The sequence below is a fragment of the Vanessa atalanta genome, chromosome 5 (genome assembly GCF_905147765.1).
Source record: "Vanessa atalanta chromosome 5, ilVanAtal1.2, whole genome shotgun sequence".
Lineage (NCBI taxonomy): Eukaryota > Metazoa > Arthropoda > Insecta > Lepidoptera > Nymphalidae > Vanessa > Vanessa atalanta.
Window position 1 is genome coordinate 5249580 of NC_061875.1, and position 24892 is coordinate 5274471.

Below are 24892 nucleotides of genomic sequence, written 5' to 3' on the forward strand. Positions count from 1 at the left end.
TTATAAGAAAATAGATTATTGTCGAAGTTCTTATCAACTAAAACCTCAAATGTATAATTTAATCGACTTATTTTTTTTACCATTCTGGGATGAATAAAAATTTTAGCCATTTAAACTTGTAGAATAGAATATTTCAGCTTGTATCAAGTAAAAATAAAACATTATTAAATTTATTTTTATTTAAAAAATATAATTTTACAATCTTAAAAATAGATTAAGGCAGTGGCGATTTCGCATTCGAGACTTTTGAGTATTATAATAATTATTATTTATATATATTTTATACATAAACACATCAATAGATTAATGAAATATTTTGTACATTTACAAAGCAAGAGTGCGACATTGGTTTAAATAAATTTCGCAACAATATCCCTTTTAACTTTAGTATTAGATTTAACAAATCAATACATCAACATTAACGTACATGAAAACAACAACAACAATCAATATGTTGCGCTCAGCACTCAGTTTGGTATCACAATAATAATATTTAATAGTTATGGCATCTTAATAACATTTTTACACTAGGTTAGAACACAAAAGGTACTGAAGGTTTGTCGTAGAAGTATCCTTGGTCGGGCACGAATGGCGGCCGTGTCGTGTATGGAACCCTCGTAGTAGAAGGCGGTATGTACACTGGAGGAGCCCTTGTAGTCGAAGGGGGTATATAAACTGGAGGGGCCCTTGTAGTTGAGGGTGGGATGTAAACTGGAGGAGCTCGGGTAGTAGAAGGTGGTAAATATACAGGGGGAGCTCGTGTAGTTGATGGAGGTATGTAAACTGGAGGAGCTCGAGTTGTAGACGGCGGTATATACACGGGAGGAGCCCTTGTTGTTGAAGGTGGAATATAAACTGGTGGAGCTCGAGTTGTCGAAGGCGGTATATACACAGGTGGAGCTCGAGTGGTAGAAGGTGGTAAATACACAGGAGGAGCTCTTGTAGTTGATGGAGGAATGTAAACAGGTGGCGTGCGAATTGTAGGTGGTCTCGTTGGTACAGTAAACGGTATCTTTGGAGTTGGGTAATCGTATCCAGTAGTTCTAAATTCAGGTATTATTGTCGAGTATGTTGGCGGTCTAGTAGTTGTGGGTGGCGGTGGTCGTGTCGTTGGTCGTGTGGGAGGAATCCTTCTCGTGGTTGGAGGTGGTAAGTATGTTGACGGACGCGTTGGTGGCGGCGGTCGTGTTGTTGGAGGTTGGGTAGGTGGCGGAGTTCTTCTTGTAGTAGGTGGTGGTAAATAAGTTGCTGGACGTGTGGGTGGTGGAGGTGGTCTCGTTGGAGGTTGTGTAGGTGGCGGAGTTCTTCTTGTAGTAGGTGGTGGTAAATAAGTTGCTGGACGTGTTGGTGGTGGAGGTGGTCTCGTTGGAGGTTGTGTAGGAGGCGGAGGTCTTCTCGTCGTCGGCGGCGGTAAATAAGTTGCTGGACGAGTGGGTGGAGGTGGTGGCCTTGTTGGAGGTTGTGTAGGTGGCGGAGGTCTTCTTGTCGTCGGCGGCGGTAAATAAGTTGCTGGACGAGTGGGTGGGGGTGGTGGTCTTGTTGTGGGCCGTGTTGGTGGCAAATATGTTATAGTTTTCTGCGTAGTTGGAGGTGGGGGGGGTCTGGTTGGAAATGTAAACGGAACTTTAGGAGTTGGATATTCATAGCCAGTTGTTCTGAAGTTGTCTAATATAGTGCTGTATGTTGGTGCCCTAGTCGTAGTTGTTGGTGGCCGTCTGGTTGTTGGCGGTGGAGGAGGCGGTGGAGGTTTTGTCGTTGGTGGGGGTGGAGGTGGTGGTGGTCTAGTTGTTGGTGGTGGAGGAGGTGGTGGAGGTCTAGTTGTAACAGGTGGTAAATAAGTAGGTGGCTGAGTTGGTGGAGGAGGCGGTCTTGTTCTTGGAGTAGGCGGCGGTGGCGGTCTTGTTGAAGGAGGGAATGGCACTCTCGGAGTGCTGTAATAGTATCCACTTGTTGACGGTGGAGGTCTAGTAGGTGGTGGTGGGGGTGGTCTAGTTGTTGGTGGTGGTGGAGGTCTAGTAGTAGGAGGAGGTGGTGGTGGAGGAGGTCTAGTAGTTGGTGGAGGAGGAGGGGGTGGAGGTCTAGTTGTAGGTGGGGGTGGTGGTGGCGGTGGTAGTGTTGATTTTGGCGGAGGTGGGAAAGGTATACGAGGCTTTTCATAGACATATCCGTTCTCCGTAGTAGGTGGCCGAGTTGGTGGTGGTGGAGGTGGCCTTGTAGGAGGTGGAGGTGGTGGAGGTGGTGGCCGAGTTGTTGATGGTGGTGGCGGAGGTGGTGGTCTTGTTGGTGGTGGTGGTGGCGGTCTAGTTACTGGTGGTGGCGGCGGGAATGGTATTTTCGGTTTAGGGTAAAAGTATCCATCCTCATTTAAATCCGCCGATATAGGTGAACCTAGGACAGCATAGTTTTGATTTGGATTGCTTGGGATAGCACGGTATAGTCGGTCCGCTCTGCAGGTTTGGTACACCGCGAACAGGACCACCGCGATGTGCAGTGACAGCCTCTGTAATTCAAATAAATACATATTAATATAATTACAATTATTATATTAATAAATGACATAATTAATAAATAAGGTAATAGATAAATAAAATCAGTTTGTAAAGGGAAATAATTATATCATGAGATTTTGAAATTGGTATTAAACAAAATAATACATTATTTTTTCTAATATTTTTTATCGACATTGATGAATTATAAATGAATATTTTTCATTTAAAATTAATAGTTAAGAAAAAAAATTAGTCGCGAACGCAGGTCAAGGCTTGCCTCTAGATTTTGCAACGTCAGTTTAAATATTGTCTGACCTGAGGTCACGCACATGGTAGGTGAACAGTATCAGCTGTGCGTACGTTGAAAACAAAAGTAATTTTATTTATTATCCTAGAATGCTATTTGTATATGAACGACGAAACATATTCAGTGATAAAAGTAAAATATAATAAGCTATTATTAATATAATTAAATTATAACTCCAACTATTTATATTCAATTTAATTTATAAATATACCGCATCCAAATCAACGAATACTAAATTCATGTTTTTTTTTATTAATTAATAGACAAAATTCAATTATATAAATATAATTTACAACCTTTAGCACTCAAAAGTAATCAAACTATCGACAAGTGAAATATATTTAAGAATTGGATCATTCGTTCCGCAGATTATCCCCTACATACAAACAAACAAATGTTCCTCGTTATGTGATTATTTTAATATATTAAGGTATTTTTAACTAATTTATTAATATGAGAAAATAAATATATATTAACATCTTAATATGAGCTTGAGGGTAAAATAAATAAGACTAAACAAATACAGTTTATCATTTATTAATAATTTATAGTGGATAAGTTTCCATTGTGTTTACCGTATCCCTAGCACGAAATCATTATTTGGTACATACTTACTGAACGCACCCGTAAAAGTCAAACATGGCCGCCCGTTGAACTTCATGTTATTGAATTTTATGAATTAATATTGAAATATCTCGATTATACGAATTTTGCGGATTGTATGTTGGCGGCTAAAATATAATTATTTTTAACGATCTATAATTGTCGATAGGTTTCGATCGTGTCTATCGTAGATCCACACGAAATTATTACTACAGATAATACATTAAATTAACATTTGTTATTACTTATGTTGTCTATGTAAAAGGGCGGTGTAAAGGAGTTTAAGGCAAAAATCTTCGGTTAATGTTAACGTCTGCTAGTCACTAGTTATTATGGGTCTTGATGCTATGCTTGCTAATTGTTTCATTTTAAATATCAATAAAATATACCGATGTATATTTACGTAGTTGTCTCTTCGGGTAATTCGGTTGTTGACATTGACAAATGCTATGTCAAGTCGATTTTTCTTATTGATCATCGTGTTTCAAAATATTTGATGAATACGCATACATTTTAAGACGTTTACCTAATCAGATCTACCATCTTAGTAAATAGGTATTAATTAATATTTAATCATCGTTGTGACGAAATTGTTACGTAAGGTGTATTTATATACGTTTAGTAATTTAGTGATTTACAAAAGTTTAAGAAATATATGAACTAACTTAACGAATTATCCTTGCATCAGAAATTACAAGCGTCCATGTATAGACAAAATAAAAACTAGCGAGTCTTTTAATAGTCGCTTATGATTTGTAACATCCATCTTAATAAGCAACATTAACATTATATCCTTTTGGAAAATAGCCGAAAGTTGGCCGTCTGTTTGTGCCATCTGACAGCCAGCAATAGCACCGCGCGACTCGTTTCTAATCGCAAGCAACTCCCCACCTTTCTGTAATACACTTCCATGAAAAGGGTTTCACGAAATCAATAGAGATTTCATAAAAATTAAAGGACAGATGTCACGCATCGTTGTATCTAACTTTTAGTTACTAAAAAGCTGATCAAAAACCAATTAACTAGGTAATTTGGTTTTGGTCTAAATGTCCATTGGTCGGGGCACCGGTGATGTAATAGAGGATCAATGGCCGTTAAAATATAAGACAAATCTGTTAAGCGGTTTTAAGGTAACGTTTCAGAAGGTTATTTTATACGGATTAATACAAAAAATCATAAATTTATTTTTCCTTAGAAAAAGTTTACTTATGAGTCATTGCTCAAATAATTTTCGAGGCGCAGAATGGTAAGATAACCCAAAATCTATATGTATAAATGAGGAGACATTTTTTATTACTGAATAAACTAGCGCGTTTTAGAGAAGGTATTTTTGTATCAAATTATCGTATAAGTAGCTACACTTCGATGTCTAGTATAACCTTTCTCGAATCGAATTGAATTTCTTGTTCATATTATTAGCCATCAGATTAACTCATGTTATATTATTAATTCAATAAACTAACTCAAAAATTTTATACCTACTACTTGATGATAAACACGTCAGTAAATCTTTTTAAGAATGAGTAGGATATAAGTGGGTTGATTCTAGACAGTAGTTGGCTGAGTATACTTTATATGCAAATGGCGCACGAGAGGCGCATGTTCAATTGACATCTACATTTGTAATTTACCGCTCTTCTGTATATATTTAGTAATTATTTATTATTTCCACATTCCTTGCAAAAATCCGAGGCAATGATGTAAATAAAAACAAAGACCTAGAAAATTATGATGAAGACGAAGTTGCATGACTAAGTAACAACTTTTACAAAACTTTTACAACTATTTTTCAATTGTCCCATGACGGGACTCATACTAAATGACGTTAAGGCGAAGGCGAATCAGTTGTTAATTCGACAATACTTGTACATTCACTGGTGAATCCAACTAACGAAGTGTCCATTCAACACCTACAAGTGCTCGTAAAAATTGTGAACTATTAGTATCCTACTGCTAAGCTATGATCTCTAATTAAGAAGAAATTTTGGAGATTATTGCCCTACGCTACTCTTAAAGGCCTTTGGCTACGATGTACAATATCTTATAAGTACTTCCATAGCTTCGATTGCCTAGGGTTTAAAGAATAAATGTGTTCAAAAAGAGTGATATGTACTTTGCAACGCGAAATGTTTGAAACCGACACATATATTTGATTTAATTATTTATTGAATATAATAAGGGAGCCGAGATGGCTCAGTGGCTAGAACGCGTGCATCTTAACCGATGATTTCGGGTTCAAACCCAGGCAGGCACCACTGAAATTTCATGTGCTTAATTTGTGTTTATAATTCATCTCGTGCTCGGCGGTGAAGGAAAACATCGTGAGGAAACCTGCATGTGTCTAATTTCAACGAAATTCTGCCACATGTGTATTCCGCCAACCCGCATTGGAGCAGCGTGGTGGAATATGCTCCAAACCTTCTCCTCAAAGGGAGAGGAGGCCTTTATCCCAGCAGTGGGACATTTACGGGCTGCTAATGCTAATGTAAAAAAAATAAATATAAGTGGATATGGTCGTTTATATGAATCCTGTATTTTAATTGTAACTCGTCAATCTCGCTAAACAACTTCTGATTATTGACAGTCGAGTTCTACGACGATTTTTAATTCTAATAAATAATAATTAGGTGACTCCATGACTACTGTTGATAAAGTATTCATAAATATATAGTATACAAATACATAACATAACTATTAATCTCAAATTAAGTAACTAAACGTCTTTTAATACACTATTAAGTCAAAGGGCAAGTAGCGGATCTTCAAAGTAAGACAAACGTGCCCTCCAGAAGGTAATAAATCAATTTTAAGAAGTCTGTTACTTCATTGAAAAGGTTGTATTTTAATGTTACATTGCCTGTTAGTATATTACAAATAGCGAGACAATTCAAAAGTATAGATCAATTTTTGTAATAAACATAGATACATAAGTCATGTCTTTGTTTGACCTTTATTACAAAAAAAGTTAATCAAAATGATTGACAGCACCATGGTATATTGTTTGCTGTTTTTAATTACAAATTTCATAAGACTTTAATATATATTAAATATAATTTGTGAACTATACATAGAGAATATTGTAATCTTTCGGTAAAAATGTTACCGAATTGATTACCTTGGACAATGATAATTCTAGCGAGTTACTTATGCCAAACGTAAATTTCAAATACTTTTTTTTTCAAAAGTACTTTTTCAAGCTTTCGTATCGATAGTAAATATTATTATTTTCAACGAGATTTTAAAGAAAATAAAGTTTTTATAGTAATTCCAAACTATACGTTGTATATAAAAAATGTTTGATTTGATTTGGTATGCAAATTAAAATGTATAAAATAATATCCATCAAATTGGTATAATATATATTATTCTATTATATCTTTAGTTCTTTGGAGAACGGAAGTCGATTATCAAAATTGAAGTATAAATATATAAATAGTTTAATAAAATCAATAATCTTAATAAACGTGAACAGAATTAGATTTCAAAACATAACTTTTTCATTATTAGAGTTATAAGTCATGAAGGTACGACATTACTACTAGAAGTATTATTTTACATCGGCGGACGAGCGTCGAGCCATATGTATTGTTATCTTACACTTAAGATCTTACATAAGACCTAACGGATGCCTGCCAAAAGTTAATTTCACAAGCACGGGGTCAATGTTTCATCGCTAATCTATGTGTTTTTCACATAACAAAGTCAAATATATGCAGTTCAGTGAGCTTGCTTAAACTATAAGTAATCTTATGAACCTGACCTCAAAATTACGCAAAACTAACAAACAAACGCGTCACGGAATGTTAAGAAAACTGGTACAGAGCATATTTTAGTAAAACGATTTTACACCGTGCGAAATTTGTTATATAAGTAATAGAGAAATAGTTCGAAAACATTTCACTGCAAGGTTGTCCAAGAATTGGGTTATGTCTATTGTTGACTTATTTCGTTATAGTTGGTTGTGAAAATAGCTCTGTATTGCTTTGAATATTAACAATTCTGACTAATGATTTATTGTATAGAATATTTAGTCACGTTCTAGTGTATATTTTTTTCACATTACATTTTAAAAACGTTAAAATATCTGTAGTTATTTTTATATCTATTGAAGGAGATATAATTTAGATGACAAAACATAATTTCTTACTACAAGTTCGAAACGAAAATTATATAGAAAATTTTAAAATCGAATTTTCTAGCCTTGGTCCTCTTTTTAATTAATACCTATATTAGAATTGCAATTTAACACATTACAGGTTGTTTGACGTTTTCTATTTTTAATTTCTTACTAAAAATATCAGCCAATTAAAAAATATTTTAAAAACCGAATCCGAATGAGGAACCGTTTTTAATAAATACCCATTTTAAAAAATTACATGCATCACAGTTTAAAACATTACAGGTTTTTTGACGTTTTCTGATTCGGTTGAAGAGTAAAAATGCTATAATTGCTTTACGATGTAAAGAAATGCCGGTAATTCTATAATACGCGTGGAGAATAAGTACCTATCTGTTTCGATGTCATCGCGACCATATATGGCCGCGCAGGCCCTTAGCAATATTACTCAATACCGACCATCAGTCGAATGAAATACACCGACCAAAGGATGTTTTATCATTAGACATGTATATAAGACATTTACATTGTGATGTATGCAACTATGACCTATTTTATATTTAGATGCTGGAAATACTCTCTGCACCGTGTACACGCAAGTCTTTCCACGCTAATTTTTTTTCTAACACTTCATCATGTTATTTTCATTAATATTTAAAAGATTTATAAAGATTGTGTTTTTACGTTTTACTTTACGCTATAATATCGTTATCCCTGGAAACCATTTTGTTAAAAATATTGAAATACTTAACAGGTATACATATTATTTAAAAAAAAAAAACAAAGCTCCGAATATCTTTAAACAGGGAATGAGGCTGAACTGCTTTTGTATAACAGGGTTAAATTTATGGGCTGTTCGTATGAATTTATTTTACCATATAACACAGGTATGATTCAATGAAAAATAAATCTTTATGGAATTCTTATTGCTTAATTCTTTTATATATAAAATATATATTTAAATATGCCATGTTGTAATCGAAATTTCATTGATATTTTAAATCACTGTAATATGAAGTTTCCTTAAAGTCCTTGACATTTTACGACAAATCCGTTAACCTTGGCCCAGCAGGTAGCCTGCCTAAAATGATACATAAAGTTTTAGGCTATACTAATACTTCGAAAACAGTAACACTATTTTATTAAGAAATATTTATAGGCATCCGATACTATTTTCGTTCATCATAAAGTTTATAACCCAAAATACAAACTATATTTGAAGATATAATCTCAGGAACTACTAGTAGGAGATTTTAAATAGATAGTTAATTAATCATGATTATAAGATAAATAACTTGACGTCATGGATCTGAGAATCAGTGACCATATAGGTCTATCAACTAAGCAAATCGTACTGGTATGTGCAAGATAGTTGATTATGCTACACACCATTCATATGAATCAGTCGTATAGCATATTCTTATTTACCCTTCGAATTAGGCTTAAAGATAGTAGGAACAACAATAGCCCAAATGTCAGTATCGAATCTGCGACTTTTTACACCGCAGGTTCTCAATTGTTTTTTTTTTTTTCAATATTATCGCAAACGGGCACAAGCATTGGTCTCTTTACCCGAATCAAAATTTTCAGAAAGTTGTCATCTTTGCTACATTGTGCTATTTCCCTGTTTTTTTGATTGCTTTATGTAATTTATTTAAATGCATTCACTATAAAATTATTATGTATGTATGTACAATATAATAAATTATTATCTAAGCATGTTAAGTGACAATCCAGTTTGTTTATTTACATTAATTATTAAAGTTATGAAGACTTAATCTGTGAATATTAAAATTATTACTTGATACAGCCTAGGTAAACTATTTTTATTAAATGGAACATTTAGTACTTGAATGGGACAAAAAAACCGCAGAAACAAAATGAAAATGCAGTCCATTGAAATAGATTCCATTAATAACCTTGTGAAGAAATCTATAGGCAGATATGACGATTTATCTTTTTTTATTTAATTATACAGCAGCCTGGCGAAAAGACCACCTGAACGTAAGTTGTACCAACCACACATCTACCTTATCATCGTCCCTTAACGGATCAAGGCGCTAGCAACCTTGCGAACTAAGATCTGTGTCCCCTGCATTTATAGTTATACTGGCTCGATCCTTCAAAGCAGAACGCAACAATACTCAACATTGCTGTTTGGCAGAAGTATATTTGATAATGATAAGTTTGTGGTACCGTTCCAGATAGGCTTGCACAAAGTTCTACCAACTTCAATTTTGGCATTTGTCACACATGAATATCCATTAAAAACAATACACGATAAAAAAACACCCACTTATTAAGTACGTCATATGCATATAAGACTAATTTTAGTATTATATGTTATTATTATTATTAATATTAAAACGATGACGACCTTCTAATTGAGCTTAGGATCAAATGATAATAAAAATTCACTTTGACCTTCAAGAATTAGGAAATATTAAAGACGATCTCTTTCAAGTCAACGTTTTGAAAGCGTCCGATACGGGTCAGAGGTCAGTCTGTGGTTTCAGACAGCTTAGGATAAAATGTATCTAATGTTAAACGATTTAGATAGTAACTATGATATTGATTACGCGAATTATCGCGCTTGTAAACTGTTCCATTACGGATGTTTATTCCTCAAGAATATAGCAGTCTCTGTGGTTTTGTAGCGTAAAGTTTATATTATGCAGTTTAACACATTAAGAAGCATTTATATCCAAGCGCAAAGATTGTTTGACATCAAATTGATAAATCCTTAGATATCAGTGGATTCGAACAAAGTCTTCACAATCTATAGGAATATTATAAATGCGAAAGTAAATATGTTACCTCTTCACGCTTCAACTGCTGAACCGATTTAGATGAAATTTGCTATAGAGATAGTTTGAGTCGCAGGAAATGAAAGGCTTTTTAAAGTTATTCTAATTCACCCTTCGAGAGGGCTAAAATAAGAGGTGATGGTTTGTGTATTATAGATAATGTCTTATAAATTTCACGAGGATAAGACTAGTAAGATATCATTCTTAAACAAATATCGATATTTTTATCGTACAGATTAATATATTATTTATTTATGTTTTTTTATAGATAGATAAATACTTTTGTCAGTTTCAATTATCGTTTTAGTTAGAAAAACTTTTAAGTATTTTTAATTATGTCATCACGTGGGTTAGCACGTTGCGATTTGTATTCACGTCGTATTGTTATCTTGTCTTCCGCTTCTATGATAATATTTAATTAAACATACCAGATGCTGTATTCACTTTAAATTTATAATCACAATGGAATCGTGATATAACTTCTACATAATATACGATTCCAAAAATAACTAAATATTTACATAAAATATTAATTAATATTCTTCCGATAAAATTTTTTTCGTCATTAATGTAAATAATATTGTTAAGATTATAGTTGTTTTTTTTTCAAGTTATATTTGTGATTTGTGACGATTATTTCTCTTGACCGACTTTGGTAATAGCGGCATTAATATATATTTTATAGATGTACCTTCTCATACACATTTTAAGCTTTAATTATAAGAGACATACTTTTGTCTGTTCATTGCGTCTTAAAACCTTAATAAATTGAAGGTTAATCATTGTTTTTGATGCACAGAGACGGACGAAGGCTATACTCATTGAGATTGAAGTATTTGTGTATAAATCGCTCTTTACATAATAATAAAGATATAGTCATTGTTGACGTTAGATTTAAATATATATATAATAATAAAATGACACTTACGGCCGCTATTGAAACTTCAACGTGTTCTTCAGTATGTTTTAACGATCCAATAAAATATCTATAAACATTTTATAAAAACAATAAGAACACGTTTAACGTTCCATTTGTATGTCAATAATAATAGCATATTTTAATTGTTGACGTTGATATGCCATGATTTGATTTTTTTTTTATTTGAAGCTTATCATATATATATATATATATTCCTTAGATAATGCCGCAGTTTTATTAGAACTGTTTTTAATGTCTAATACGAGAAACAATAATATATTTCTTGTAAAAAAGTACGTGATATGTAGAAGTAATGAAATCAGTGGTCGCATATTGATCCAAGGAATGATTATCGCTTATACGTTCTTGAAGTATTGTGGATTGGTTTGACATTTGTCAGTTATTTTTGCTTGCAGCTTTATCTTTAATATATTGATAATGAAAATCAATTACTTCTTAAATTACGAAATTCTTAACGTATATATTCACGAATTTGAAAACGAACTCAGGCATAAGCATGCTTTTTTTGAGTGAGCTTAAATACTCATCTAGTGTTATTTTGAGCACATTATATAAAGCCCAATTGAAAGACGTATGTAAAATGAGTGCATGTAATCTGGATTTAAGGGTAATCTTAAAACAGTAATATTTATTGCTAGTAATTTTATAAAGTAACACTAAAGAGCATGCTACTTTATATTTAATAGTAAGCGACAAGCGAATTCAAAGATAAATTGTACATAAGTGTGCAAAAATATTGTCTTTGTATAAGACACTACATATGCAAAATGCATACAGAAAAGTTACACACATTTGTAAGTGATATTTAGATAAAAGTGGGTAAGCAATAAAGTTATATAAGCAGTATGCACGGTCAAGTCTGTCTTGCCATTTAAACACTCAAAGGATCCAAAGATTATACAATCAATTAGAGCTGCTTTCTTCATACGAGACGTGAACGATATGTAATACTTTCGGTGACGATTGTTTATCTATTTAATATAAAAAAATACTTTCTTTATATTAGAATAAAATGGAAAACTCTTCATAATATTCTTCACGACTATGATGTATGTTTTATCATTTATCTCGTGCTTAGCGTTAAAAGGAATATCGTGGTATAATCTCGAGATATTTATATATAAAAACAAAAATTATGAAATATCTTTAATTTCATTTTAAGTATAAGTAAATTTAGATTTTATAAAACAAATTTAGTCCAACATCGCCAGGACCAAATTCAATTTTGTAATATATGTAGGTGTTTTGGTATTCTTGAATACCGGTTGATTTATTGTAATAATCTTTGTTTAATAGAGCTGTTGCGGATACGATGATAACATCAATACCTTATATGGAAGTGGTCTAAATTCGAAATTTATATAGGTAAACTATTTTGACCTTGACCGATGCTGTGACGTTATTTTTGTTTTTGTTAAGAATATTATTTATAAACAAAAAAATATATTATAAGGAGCATTTTTTTTTATTGAAATATCATTTGGTGTGAACAAAAGTATTACAAGTTTTTTTTTTTAAAGTATGATGTCGATAATTTTTTTCTATCTTTTCTGTTGTGATTTTTGTTCTTAGATCTTAATTTTTATATCAAATAACAGATATGAATACTTATAAATAAAAAATAACATTCAGAAGCAATTAATGTATTGAAATTCATAAATTCTAAATCCTTTAACTATTTAATCAAAACCTTTAAATATTTTATCAAAAGGGATCAGAATCTAGACTAGATTTCAAGCTAGTCAATATTTTTATACAAAAAAATTATAATAATATGACATTTACAAAACAGCGTATTAGTTAATCAAAACACTTGATAAAGTGACTAAATTATGTAGTAAGTAAAGCTATTTTTTACTCAACACGGATACCCAAAGATCCGTATTATTCTTCCTTATAAGACTCTTCAGCGACCTTTGGCATATTTGCTTCTATATTTTAAAATCTACAACTATTCTTGTCAATAAATATGTACACGAAATTTAAGCTTTTACGATGTACGTGTTAAGAACGAAAGTGGTGTGGAATATTTTAACCGGTTTATACGCACTGCGATGATCTCGGAGCGTTGTATGGGCGTTGACATTGAATCTTTGAATAATTTTTCATATTAATAAGCTAATTTCGATTGTGACTGTTAGTTGTTTGGTGTTAAGTTTATTTAGTATAATTATGTTTTTAGTAAATATTGTGCATTGCAATGCTCTTGCGGAAATCCTGGTTATAAATAATTGTGAATGATATTTTGATGAATAGAGGAGATTCGGCTAGAGCAAGGCGTATATTTATATAATGTATTGATAAACATGATTGTGATGAACTTCATTAAGTCTCACGTCTTAGTGGAAGTAGCAATATAATCTTTCCTGTAGGCACTAATCATTAAATATTAAATTACGTTAAACTATTAATATGGAGATATTTACACAACGTGAAAGTTAATTATTTTTATTCCTATGTATTTTATTTTTTATATCACCTTTTTTTTTTCTTTTTTATCTGTGTTTGTTATATACTAACCAAATAATTAAGCGTCAATAGCGCAATGATTTACCGTCTGACGATATAAGATTAGAAAACTTCTTCTGACTCTTATAATTATTAAAAATTCCCTATTACTGTCACTACTGGTATAAATATATCCTTAAAAGAAGTTTAGCAGTAACACTTGAAAAAAAATCAACAAGCAATGTAAGTTGGCTGACCTGAGTGTCTGCAATATGCAACTGCTAAGATATTTTTCAGTAATAATAGAAATCAAATAAAACTAAAATCAACCATCCCAATTTAAAATATTAATCCCATGAAAACTTATATCTTCGTTCTTAATTTAAAAGTCCCTTGTTTGCAATTTTTAAATAATATTGTTGTTCATTATAGGAAAATACTTAAACACAGTAGTCATGTTAATTTGATTTTTTTTTTTTGTGTACAACACAAACACCTGATTATTTTTTATCATTGACCTTAAAGTATTCTGTCACATTATTAAAATTCAAACGTGTTTCGCAATATTGAGAAAGTGATTTCCGAAAATTGATGGATTCCCTCGCACAAGGTCCACCAGTTCGACGTTGAGTAACATCAAGACCATCTTGTGTTGTGACTCATTAAGATGAAATATTTTTAATAAATATGCAAAACTCATATATTTCATACTTATGAAATAATATAATTAGACACAGATATACGGCAAAAAACATTACTTCTTATATTTTTTTTAAATTAAGAATATAATAGAAGGAGATTTAATAAAAGATATTTTGCAGACGGGCTTGCATACCGAGCCATAAAACCAAGTGATACTTAAGATATGGCAACAGTATTTGATGATAAGACTGCGCAGGCCCTTCTTATTACCACCACCACGACATCGAATATTTTATATATTTCTATTGTTAAGTATTATATAGTAATAGTATATACTTAAATTATCTTAATAAGTAAAGTGGTTATGGAATAAATTCAAAGCGATGTTATACTTAGTTCAAAAGAAATACGATAAGTAATCATAAAAAGTCCATGACAATGTCGTCAAATCTATAAACAATATACACCTACTCGTAACTACAAACTTTGACTTAATAAAGGTATTTGTCAGTATTAGACATCAACGCGCTGTTATTATAGAACAAATATTAAAACCGCGCGAAAGCAAGACAAAAGCCGTCTTTACACAAAATTATATATCATCTATATGTTTAAATAAAGACGTAGACTATTAGTGAACATTGAAATTCTTAGAAAGAAAAATTAGAGTATTAATGTCGTCAACGCAGATTTAATACCGCCGCTGCCTTACTGGCTAGCACATGAATAACATAAATAAAAAATGTTTGAATGCAATAATATGTAGTCATCAGGTGTTACGAGTAGAACAATGAAGCGTTAATTGCAGTTTTAGTTCATTTTATAATACCTTAGTATTATGTACATCAATGTAAAGATTCAATGCACGTGAGTTCACGCAGCATCATTAAATTCACATTAATAATTTATAATAACTTATAGTTGTATTGTAATTATAAACTTAAACACAAGCAGCGTGACCTAAAATAGTAATTTGAATAATAACAGTGGTTGAAATGAACTGTAATATTTTTAAATAGGTACAAATGTTTGAGACGTCTCCATTGTATGTTTTCCTAGTAAACTTGGAAGTTATGCGATTTGATTGTTTTTTTGTGTGGATGTTACAACAAATCTAATTACGATCGAATAATTTTGTTAATCGCTCACACTTTTGTGTATAAAGATATCTGAAGGAAACTGTGTCCGCTTCAAGTGATGACTATGAATAATGATAATAAGTCAAAGAATATTAAGAAACTCATTATATGGTAATAAATTTAATACGTATATATGCAATATATGTATATTATCTGTGATATATAACTACTTTAAAAATCATTAGTCCTAACTAAACTACTGAGTCTAGAGAATAGGGATTACAGGTTTATTTTACAACGTAAGAATTCGCTAAGAAAAGATTTAAAATTTAACTTTAACTGAGGACTGTAAGATATCGATGAATTTTACGTATACGAGGTTGGGAATCTGTATAGATTATTTTAATAAGTTAACATTATCCATAGATAATAAGCCGGCGGAATGTCCATTGCTACAACAATTTAATTAGAAGTCGATTTTATTAACTACGACATCTTCATACGCCTCCATCTTGAATATTATTTACATATCAATCAGCTGTCATCTCCAAGGTGCCATCTTGCGTAATGTCTAAGAACTATTTTGTGAATAATTTGTAACTATGAGTATAATTTATAAGCGATTACTTTTAACTTGGAGACGTTACATTGACACCAATATTTTTTTATTTGAATATTCATCAAGTTACATATAATATATAGGTATACTTGTTTTGATGGTTATATATTAAAGTTTAACTGATTATTTTTAATACGATTTTACATAACTAATTTAAATTCAAATTAAACCATTTAATAAAAAATCACACGCTTATAACGTCTTTACAGAAATCTGTTATGTATTTTTTGTAAATAACTACATATACAATTCAAAATGTTCCGAAAATTTATCCAATTTTTCAATTAAATCTGAGGATTAAATCATGCTTAAGAATATATTTTTTAAACAAAATATTGCTATCTAGTATTACATTGCATTAAGAGCACACATTAAAAGTACATTAATAATATACTTTTAATGTGTGCTCTTTAATTCTAAAATATATACATAAAATAAACACTGATTTATTGAGTAGTTTCTGATGTAAAGTTAGGGCTAGATAAATAAGAATGGTTGACATCTAATACAGCAATATAAATATAAACATCAATACAAATATCAATGAGATCAATTAAAGGGGGATAACTTATATTACTACATACTATTACTTTATTCATAACCCTAATTAGTATCATAAATGCGAAAGTGAGCTTGTTTGATTGTTGTCACGCCAATAACTCGACCAATCATCATGAAACTCACGTTGTCAGGAACTCTGAAAAAGACATAGGAGGGGAGATGTGTTCGGTAACCTTTAATACCTCAACCACCACTTCAAACGTGTAAAATTGTAAACATTTTAAATCGTAATCCGGTTAAGAACCACGTGTTTTATCCAACTGGGCCGTATGGGCTACGTTAGCAATATCTATTGGCAAAATGACTTATAAGAAGGACATTTGCGTATCTTTCTCTGCTTGAGCGCCATCAATATAGTCATCTAGAAGTCATTAGTCTCAAGCACCCAACAATCGACAAACGTTATCGACCATGTCGCAAGACTGCGGCTCTGAACTGAAGCAAGGCAGATTCAAAGATATGTATTCAAATCATTGTTCTATTGAAGAAGAAACGTTCCTCGTGTTCACTGATAGGAAAAATATGTTCTTTATGTATTGATCATTGTTAACGATTTCAATGGTTGATTTTATATGAAAAAAAAATTAGGCTGTATCCTTGTATTGATTACTGATTCTAAGTGTTTAGTAACTAGAGCATAATAATAGGTATTGGTACAAACACATCTGGGTATTTTACCCATATGAGGTAAAGATACCTGAAGGATAAGTTCACCGGTGTAATAACAACCATAGCAATTTAAGCTCTAAGATTTCCAGCACGTTTTGGCCACTATTATTATGAACTACCACTATTGTTATAGTTCACAAACACTAGTCCACTTATGCTTCTCAAAACTTCCATGTAATTCAAAAATCCCTTGCCTTCTCTTGCATCCCTTGATTTACCAGGAAAAAGACAAGAAATTTTAGCTCAACATTCAACAATAACAAAAACGAATTTCGTTTATAAATGTAGTACTAAAACCAGTTTGAATATTACATTAATTATATTTCTAGTAAACAATTACTAGTATAGGATATTTTTATTGCTCAAAGTAATATAATGGAATTACAAATAATATATAAAATAAAATTTGCTTTAATTCTAATATAAACTTTGCCCGGATTTAAACGTCCTTGAACTTCGTTAAAGAGTGGTAGACTCTCCGGTTACTAATAAACTCCGGTTTGGGTAATATTAATCAGTGAAATTTCCGATGATACACACCGGGTGTTTCAAAACACCTTCTAAAGTTGCGTCGTCAACGCGGTTTCATTTATCTGTACCTACACGACGTACAATTGTTAGCAATTATTATTTCTACTCCATTGTTAATTATTTTTAAATAAGGTTATATATTCATATAACCCAAAATTTAATTAAAAAAAAAACGATAGTGTTTTAAATAAATATTATGATTGCAATTCGGATAGGTTATTGTACCAATTTATAACTTGCATAAGTAACTAGCGTATAATTTGGACCTTTAAAATATCGAATATACCAAGGGGAAGTGAAATTAAGTTAAATTAGCGAGAATATATACCTAATAACATTTATTTTAGTATTAAAACGTATCGTCATATCAAATAGAAAAGTTAAAAGAACTTAAAGTTCAAGTGAAAACGTTTAGATAATTTATACGTTTAAATTCAGTAACACACGAGACGTAAACGTGCCAACTTTATTATATAAGTGTGCATCAAAGCTTCGTTTGACACTAGTAAAATTTCATTCTATTATACACACAGTCTTATAAAATAAATAGGATCTTATCAGCTTGTAATCTTGACCGAACCGATCAATCTCCATCGAGCCTGACATTGGCGAAATAAGCTGTGTCCTGTCGGTATAAATAAAAGCCAAAAAGAGGTTCTTATTAAATTATTGTCATTATTACATACATCATTAGAAGCCTGTAAATTTCCCCTTGCTGGGCTAAGGTCTCCTCTCCATTTGAGAAGGTTTGGAGCATATTCCACCACGCTGCTCCAATGCGGGTTGGTGGAATACACATGTGGCAGAATTTCGTTGAAATTAGACACATGCAGGTTTCCTCACGAGGTTTTGTTCCTTCACCGCTGAGCACGAGATAAATTAGAAACACAAATTAAAAACATGAAAATTCAGTGGTGCCTGCCTGGGTTTGAACCCGAAAACATCAATTAAGATGCACGCGTTCTAACCAGCGGTTAGCCAGCCATCTCAGCTATTGTCATACTAATTCCAAATAAAAAGTCATTTCTTCTTTAATTATTTTGTACTGATATCAAGTCATAAACTAACATTTTAGATATAAATACATTACAGCACTCAGTTTCGCGTAGTTGGTTAAAATAAATTTTATGTCAAAGAATCTAGAAGAGGCAACAATGTTGTCAGTTGAAGGCTCACTGAAAAAGGTCAACTAATATAAATGACATCTTAAACAAAACCGTCATTTTGTTAACCTACTGCCTAATACTATTCTTAAAAGCGAATCCAGAAACCATTTACCAGAAACGTCAACCAATATTAAAAACGTAAAAATTCTGACCTCTTAACTATTTTTACATTAAAAAAAATGAGCTATTTTCCTTAATATATAACTTATTTACATTGAGATACAATATAATATAAAAATAAAAAATATTGTTAAAGCAATTTAAAGAGAAATTACAATAAAAGATCGAAATTGTTGACTCCGTGAGTCGACAAGTCGACATCGCTGTAACCTTTTCACAACGGCCTTTATTACGTCACACATCCCAGTGATCTGTTAAACCTTCACTCACAGCAATAACTCCGGTATAACAATATATATATCATCAATATATCTACTGTATCTTCTTATTAGTAAATATTATAATGATATAGTTGTTGTCGCTTGTTAAATCGTAAGATATATCATTTTATATTGTATGGTATTTACAGTACAACTTCGCTGATAATACAGTTTTGTGTCCAGATGGTACAGAGAAGCACCACTTACAATTATTATTCTACCGCCGAAAATTGTACTGTTGCATTTTATTTTATACAGTGAAGATTCAGTTTAATTATAGACACAAATAACATCTTAGATAAAGTATGTTTGTTGAAATATTGGAAAAGTGAGGAGTGGTTTGTACGAAATACATTACCAGCTCTATGAGCAAAGGTAAAGATAGATGAAAATAAAACAGGCAACGAACGACGATTCAGTAAATTAATTATCTATTTAAAGAGAGCGTTTGGTATGAGAAAAGTTATCCACAATGGATACAGCGTTACTTAGTTAAAAATAGATTTTTTAATACTCAAAAGTCATTGTGACGAAATTACAACTATCGTTAAATTGTCCAAAGACTTTAACTTTTGTGTTTCTGTTCACGTATCACGGTATTGTTAAATCGGATAACTTTTTATGTGTACAAGCTTTATACTATTTTACCTGTCCAGACTTTCAAAATATAATTACTTTTAGGTGTTCGTTACATAATAATGAGAGAATTTTTGATATCTTTTCTTTTTAAAAACGACATACAAGGCATGTGGTTTTATATTATTTTGTAAAATAAATTGAATTATAATTAAAGCCACATGTTTTGCGATTTTGAACTGTCAACAGGGATAAGTTATTATTTCCATAACTACATATACAGTGTAACAGGTTTATGACGACTTGGATGGAGAAACAGTAACTCTATCAAAGAAAATATTTGAATTATATTCAATTGTTTTCTATACTCCTTGTGTTCTATATATTGTCATTTTTAAGATACCTGCATGTATCATTTAAACTCCAATTGATATGAATAATTACCAAAAATTAAAATGGTGTGTTGGTAATTGTAAAATAAAATTATATGATGTGTCTTGTCCTTATCATTCAAACAACATGCATAGTGAGCTTAGAGTAAATTATATTAAACTTAGTTTCTTAAATACCTTGACTATATTTCCCTGATATAATTCTAACTATATCATAATATTGACTCCTGTTTTAAATCGTTATTAATTACTCTTATTCATATAATGAAATAATGCATTTTTAAGTAAACATAACTTAACCAACAAAAGTACTGACAAAACAAGAATTTACTTAAAATAATCTCGCGATGTTTCGTAAAGGTATTGACGCATTGTTGTGAGGTAACAGTGAATATAACATTGATTGGAGTTGTAAGATGTCATCTGCGTGTTTCTTGAATAATGTCGGATCAATGAAAGAGTTTCGTCGCTACTTCAATAATTTGGCTTATAACGAGACCTACGACATACGAAAGATTGCAATTATACTTATATGATATATTGTTACTGTAACAGCCCTTAAATGTCACTCATTTTGAGAAGTAAATTTAAACTACCAGCTCTAAAGACACGTGTGACAGATGGTGTTTTTCTTTTACCGAATAGTGTAGACGAATTATGAAAACTAATTCATCACAAGAAAATTTTATAAGGCTTTCTTAAGTCAACACTTGGATAACATTTCGTTCTAGTCACTGGGGACATCTGAGCTTCCGTATTGTTAATAAGGTGTCGATAATAAACTACATCCACATATTATTTTAAAGAGGTCACGAGTTCATACCCTGAAAATAAAAACGGTTTTCCGGCATGAATGTCTTAGTAGCAGCACAATTCTCGAAATAATGCCGTTGATCTTGCAACAGATCCCTCTACATGTCAACTTGTATCGGATTGCCTTCCCAGATGTATAAGAGAGTATAATAACTAAATACGAGAGTCACAGTCACATTCATAAATATCAAGACACACTTGCACACTTTAATACATTTTGTTCAGCTGGTTTATCGTTGAAACTGTTCACCGAAGCCAAAATTAAGTCAATTGATTCGTATAAATATAAAGTAAATAACATAAAAGTGATACCATTAAAAAAAGATATTGTTAAACGAGATATATAAAGCATCGTAATGTTGACTTGGCAGATGTTTAAGTTACTCTGTACCAGAGATAGAGGCACAATTGAAAATGTATTTACTTTTCGTGTATTGACATTTTCTGTACTCGAAACGACAGTCGCGAAACAAGGCGAACATTGCACAGTGAGTAAAGGGGATTGGTGTTTCGATTGAACTTCAATTCGAAAAATATGTTTTTTTTTTTTTAAGTTAAATGATTATTTTATGTTGCAAAGACAAATATTTGTCGTATGTATTTACGGTCTCTATCTTTTTTTAAAATAATTAACCTGGAAAAGCACAAATGAGTCTTCCTGTGTCTGATTGTATTTATGAATAAATTAAAACAGAATTGTTATTTTTTAAATTAAATCATGGCGCGTTAAACAATTATATTAGGAGGAAACCTACTTGTGATGAACAAAGCTTCAAAGTTCGTGACGAGGAGAGTAGGTTTCCAGCAAATTTCCTATATTTACGGGCTTTGTCACTCATACTTAATCCTTGAATTAAAAAGATTACTTAGTATGCGATGTCTGATATAGAATTTATATCATTTTTTTTATCTGATCTATTGCTGATGAGTTTACTGTATGTGCTATAATAAATACTTATTAATTTTTTCCAAAAAAAAACATATTTTTTTTACATACGTAGTAGCAATAGTGACATTAATTTTAATGCCTTAGCTTATCTTCTGTGAGTTTCGTTCCATCATTATCGTTGACCTAGGTTCAAATACGAATGTCTACCACAGGCCAGGTAAAAGGCCAGAAATATATTATTAAAGTCTCGAATTCCTATGCGCATAATTATATATATTTTTTATAAAATACTGATAATTTTGACCTTAAAACATTTTGTTTTCTTGTTCGTTTTCTTTATTTTACATTTTTTATATTTATTAGCGTCTAAAATTACTATTTTTTTGTTTTCACTTATAGAAATATGATATAAATTTCAAACGGTATCAATATCCAAAATTCATACATACAGAATAGTTCGAATCCATGAAAAAAAATTGAGCAAAATTTTAATATTTAAACAAAATATTTGTCCAAGATAGTTTTTTTTTCTCATAACATCGTCATTAAATATTATTTTTATTAGTGACCTTCAACGTTTTATTAAAGTCATTTATATTTAATTGCAGTATAAATATAAATCCAAATCCAATATAATTGTTAGATTAAAAAATATATACATAATAACGATATTTTTTTTATCCCGAACACAATTTCAACCTTAAAAACGTCGTTTAAATAAGGCACTAAGTCACTTCTGTAGCTAAGTTAAAAAAAAATAGGCTCACCATATCGCCTGAGCTGTCCTCACTCACTGCATATTCACACACAACACAAACCGTGCGCGGACGCAACTCGTTTGACCTGCGCGCGCATCCTCCCGTCATATATAGCTTTGCACACCAAATATTTAGATTTCTTTACATTGGTCATTCAGTGGTATATTATTTTAGATGTTATAACCAATTAACATCTCTAAAAAATAATTGTTAATTACATGTTTTTGCGTGATTATGTCCTTATAGGTCGTATAAAAGAAAAGATCAGCAAGGTTAGCATTTGCAAGGTCACAGGATCGATCCACTTCTAATACATTGATGCGTTGTTAAAGTAAAAGTTGTGTATATATAAAATTCATATAATTTTATAAATACATATAAATATACAAATTAAATCCATGCTAATAATTGAGTAGGTTTCCTTTTTTTTGTAATGCCTAACTAAAATTTACTAAGCCCATATAGGTACATTAAACGTATACCAGAAGACACGTTTCGGAGAGTTTTAGTATAAAATATTATTATATAAGTTTCGCAGAATCAACCGCTTTAGTCAATTGACGTGACTATCTAGAATTTTAAATTCTTGTTAAATATAACCAAGGACACGTTTAATTCACAAAAAGTTTCATATAGAACTTTTAATTAGTCCTGCAAAGAAAATGAAATTATTTTCAGACTTTTCTTAGACTCTGAATATTTGTTTGCTAAAACAAGAGAAGTTTTTGTATTATTAAATAACTATTATAAATATTTAAATAACAATCTTACAGAATAGATATTATAAATGCAAAAGTTTGGATGAATGGATGTTTGTAACTCAATCGCGCTGGCTAATGGCTGAACGAATCTGAATGAAACTTGGCACAGTAATAGGTTATAGTCCAGCGTATAGCGTTTTTTTATACCACCGGTATATAATATAGCACCGGTATAATGCGGAAACTAGTAATTTCATATATTGTCCTTATAAACTTTTTGAAAATAGAATAATTAAAAATATGATATTAAACTTTGTTGAAGTGTACATAATATGGGCATTTTAATGGTTGTTTTTTTGTAAACACGTATATCATTTTATTGTTCTTTGTAATAAAATAAAAATGCCTGAACGTTTATTCCAAAAAAGTACAAAATATACTTATATTATAAATGCGATAGTAACTCTGTCTCTTCTCTTCTCTCTTTCCTTTTTACGCTTAAACCGCTGAACCGATCCAGAAGACATTTGATATATAGGCTTGTATAATTCAACCCTCGAGAAGGTAAATCGGCGATTTAGTGTGCTGTAGGTAAAGTTTTATAAATTTCGCGTGAGGAAATCCGCAGGTTCAGCTAGTTAATCATATTTTTAACCGACTTCAAAAAGAAGGAGGTTCTCAATTCGTTTGAATTTTTTTTTTAGTTTCACTATTAAATCTGGCCTAATGGTATTTTAGTTAGAAATGTTTTATTCACTTCCACAGTGTTGGAATTCATTTATTAATATATTGTAAAATAATTATGATTAAAAAATATAGACGTTTTAATTTAAAATTAAAAACATTGCATCATTCCTCATAACATTATATCTCTATTCAATCAATAATCTTCGTTAATTAGTCGTTAATTTTCCCGTGACTTATTACATATTTCTGCTGCGCAAAATAAAAATACAATAGCGACCAATAGATTCTGCAATCGACTTCTGTGCGAAAGGTCGCCGTTTCGAATTCGTCGCGTAACACGCTCAGGCTTACAATTATTTGTTGTAGCCTGAGCATTGAAGCCTTATTATCTTGTGTAACGTCATAGTAGAGATCTGTAACACTTTATAAGGTCCTCTGTAAAGATAAAAAATTTTAAAAGGATATTTATGTATATTTTGGGCAAGATTGAATTCTATTTTATTAACGGTTTCTGCTTATTATTATCTTTTGTCAATAAATATAATGATTTTGATGCTTGAACGATTCATGCCCTACATGCCCACCTTCACCCTCTGATCACATCCGGGCGAAACCGCAGGCGGAAGTTAGTTAGTAGACAAAGCTGTGAGCTCGTAATATAAATAGTCCAAATCATTACAACGTGGAATGGTAGCATAAATGCTAGCAGCATTTCTTC

General features: G+C 31.4%; 1 protein-coding gene across 6 annotated transcripts; it reads right to left on the reverse strand.

Annotated features, from left to right (window-relative positions):
* Positions 1 to 317: 317 nt before the first annotated feature.
* On the reverse strand, positions 318 to 22870 carry LOC125064179 (extensin). 6 transcript variants are annotated; one of them, XM_047671096.1, is made up of 3 exons: positions 22796 to 22870; positions 1430 to 2500; positions 318 to 1255 (listed from the first exon to the last, which is right to left on the reverse strand). In XM_047671096.1, the coding sequence occupies exons 1-3, from the start codon at positions 22796 to 22798 to the stop codon at positions 533 to 535; spliced, it is 1797 nt and encodes a 598-aa protein (XP_047527052.1). In that variant the 5' UTR covers positions 22799 to 22870; the 3' UTR covers positions 318 to 532. The 6 variants fall into 6 exon arrangements, with proteins under 6 accessions (XP_047527052.1, XP_047527051.1, XP_047527053.1 ...); XM_047671095.1 differs by having other exon boundaries at positions 319 to 1342; XM_047671097.1 differs by having other exon boundaries at positions 319 to 667; positions 848 to 2500.
* Between the last annotated feature and the right edge of the window lie 2022 nt (positions 22871 to 24892).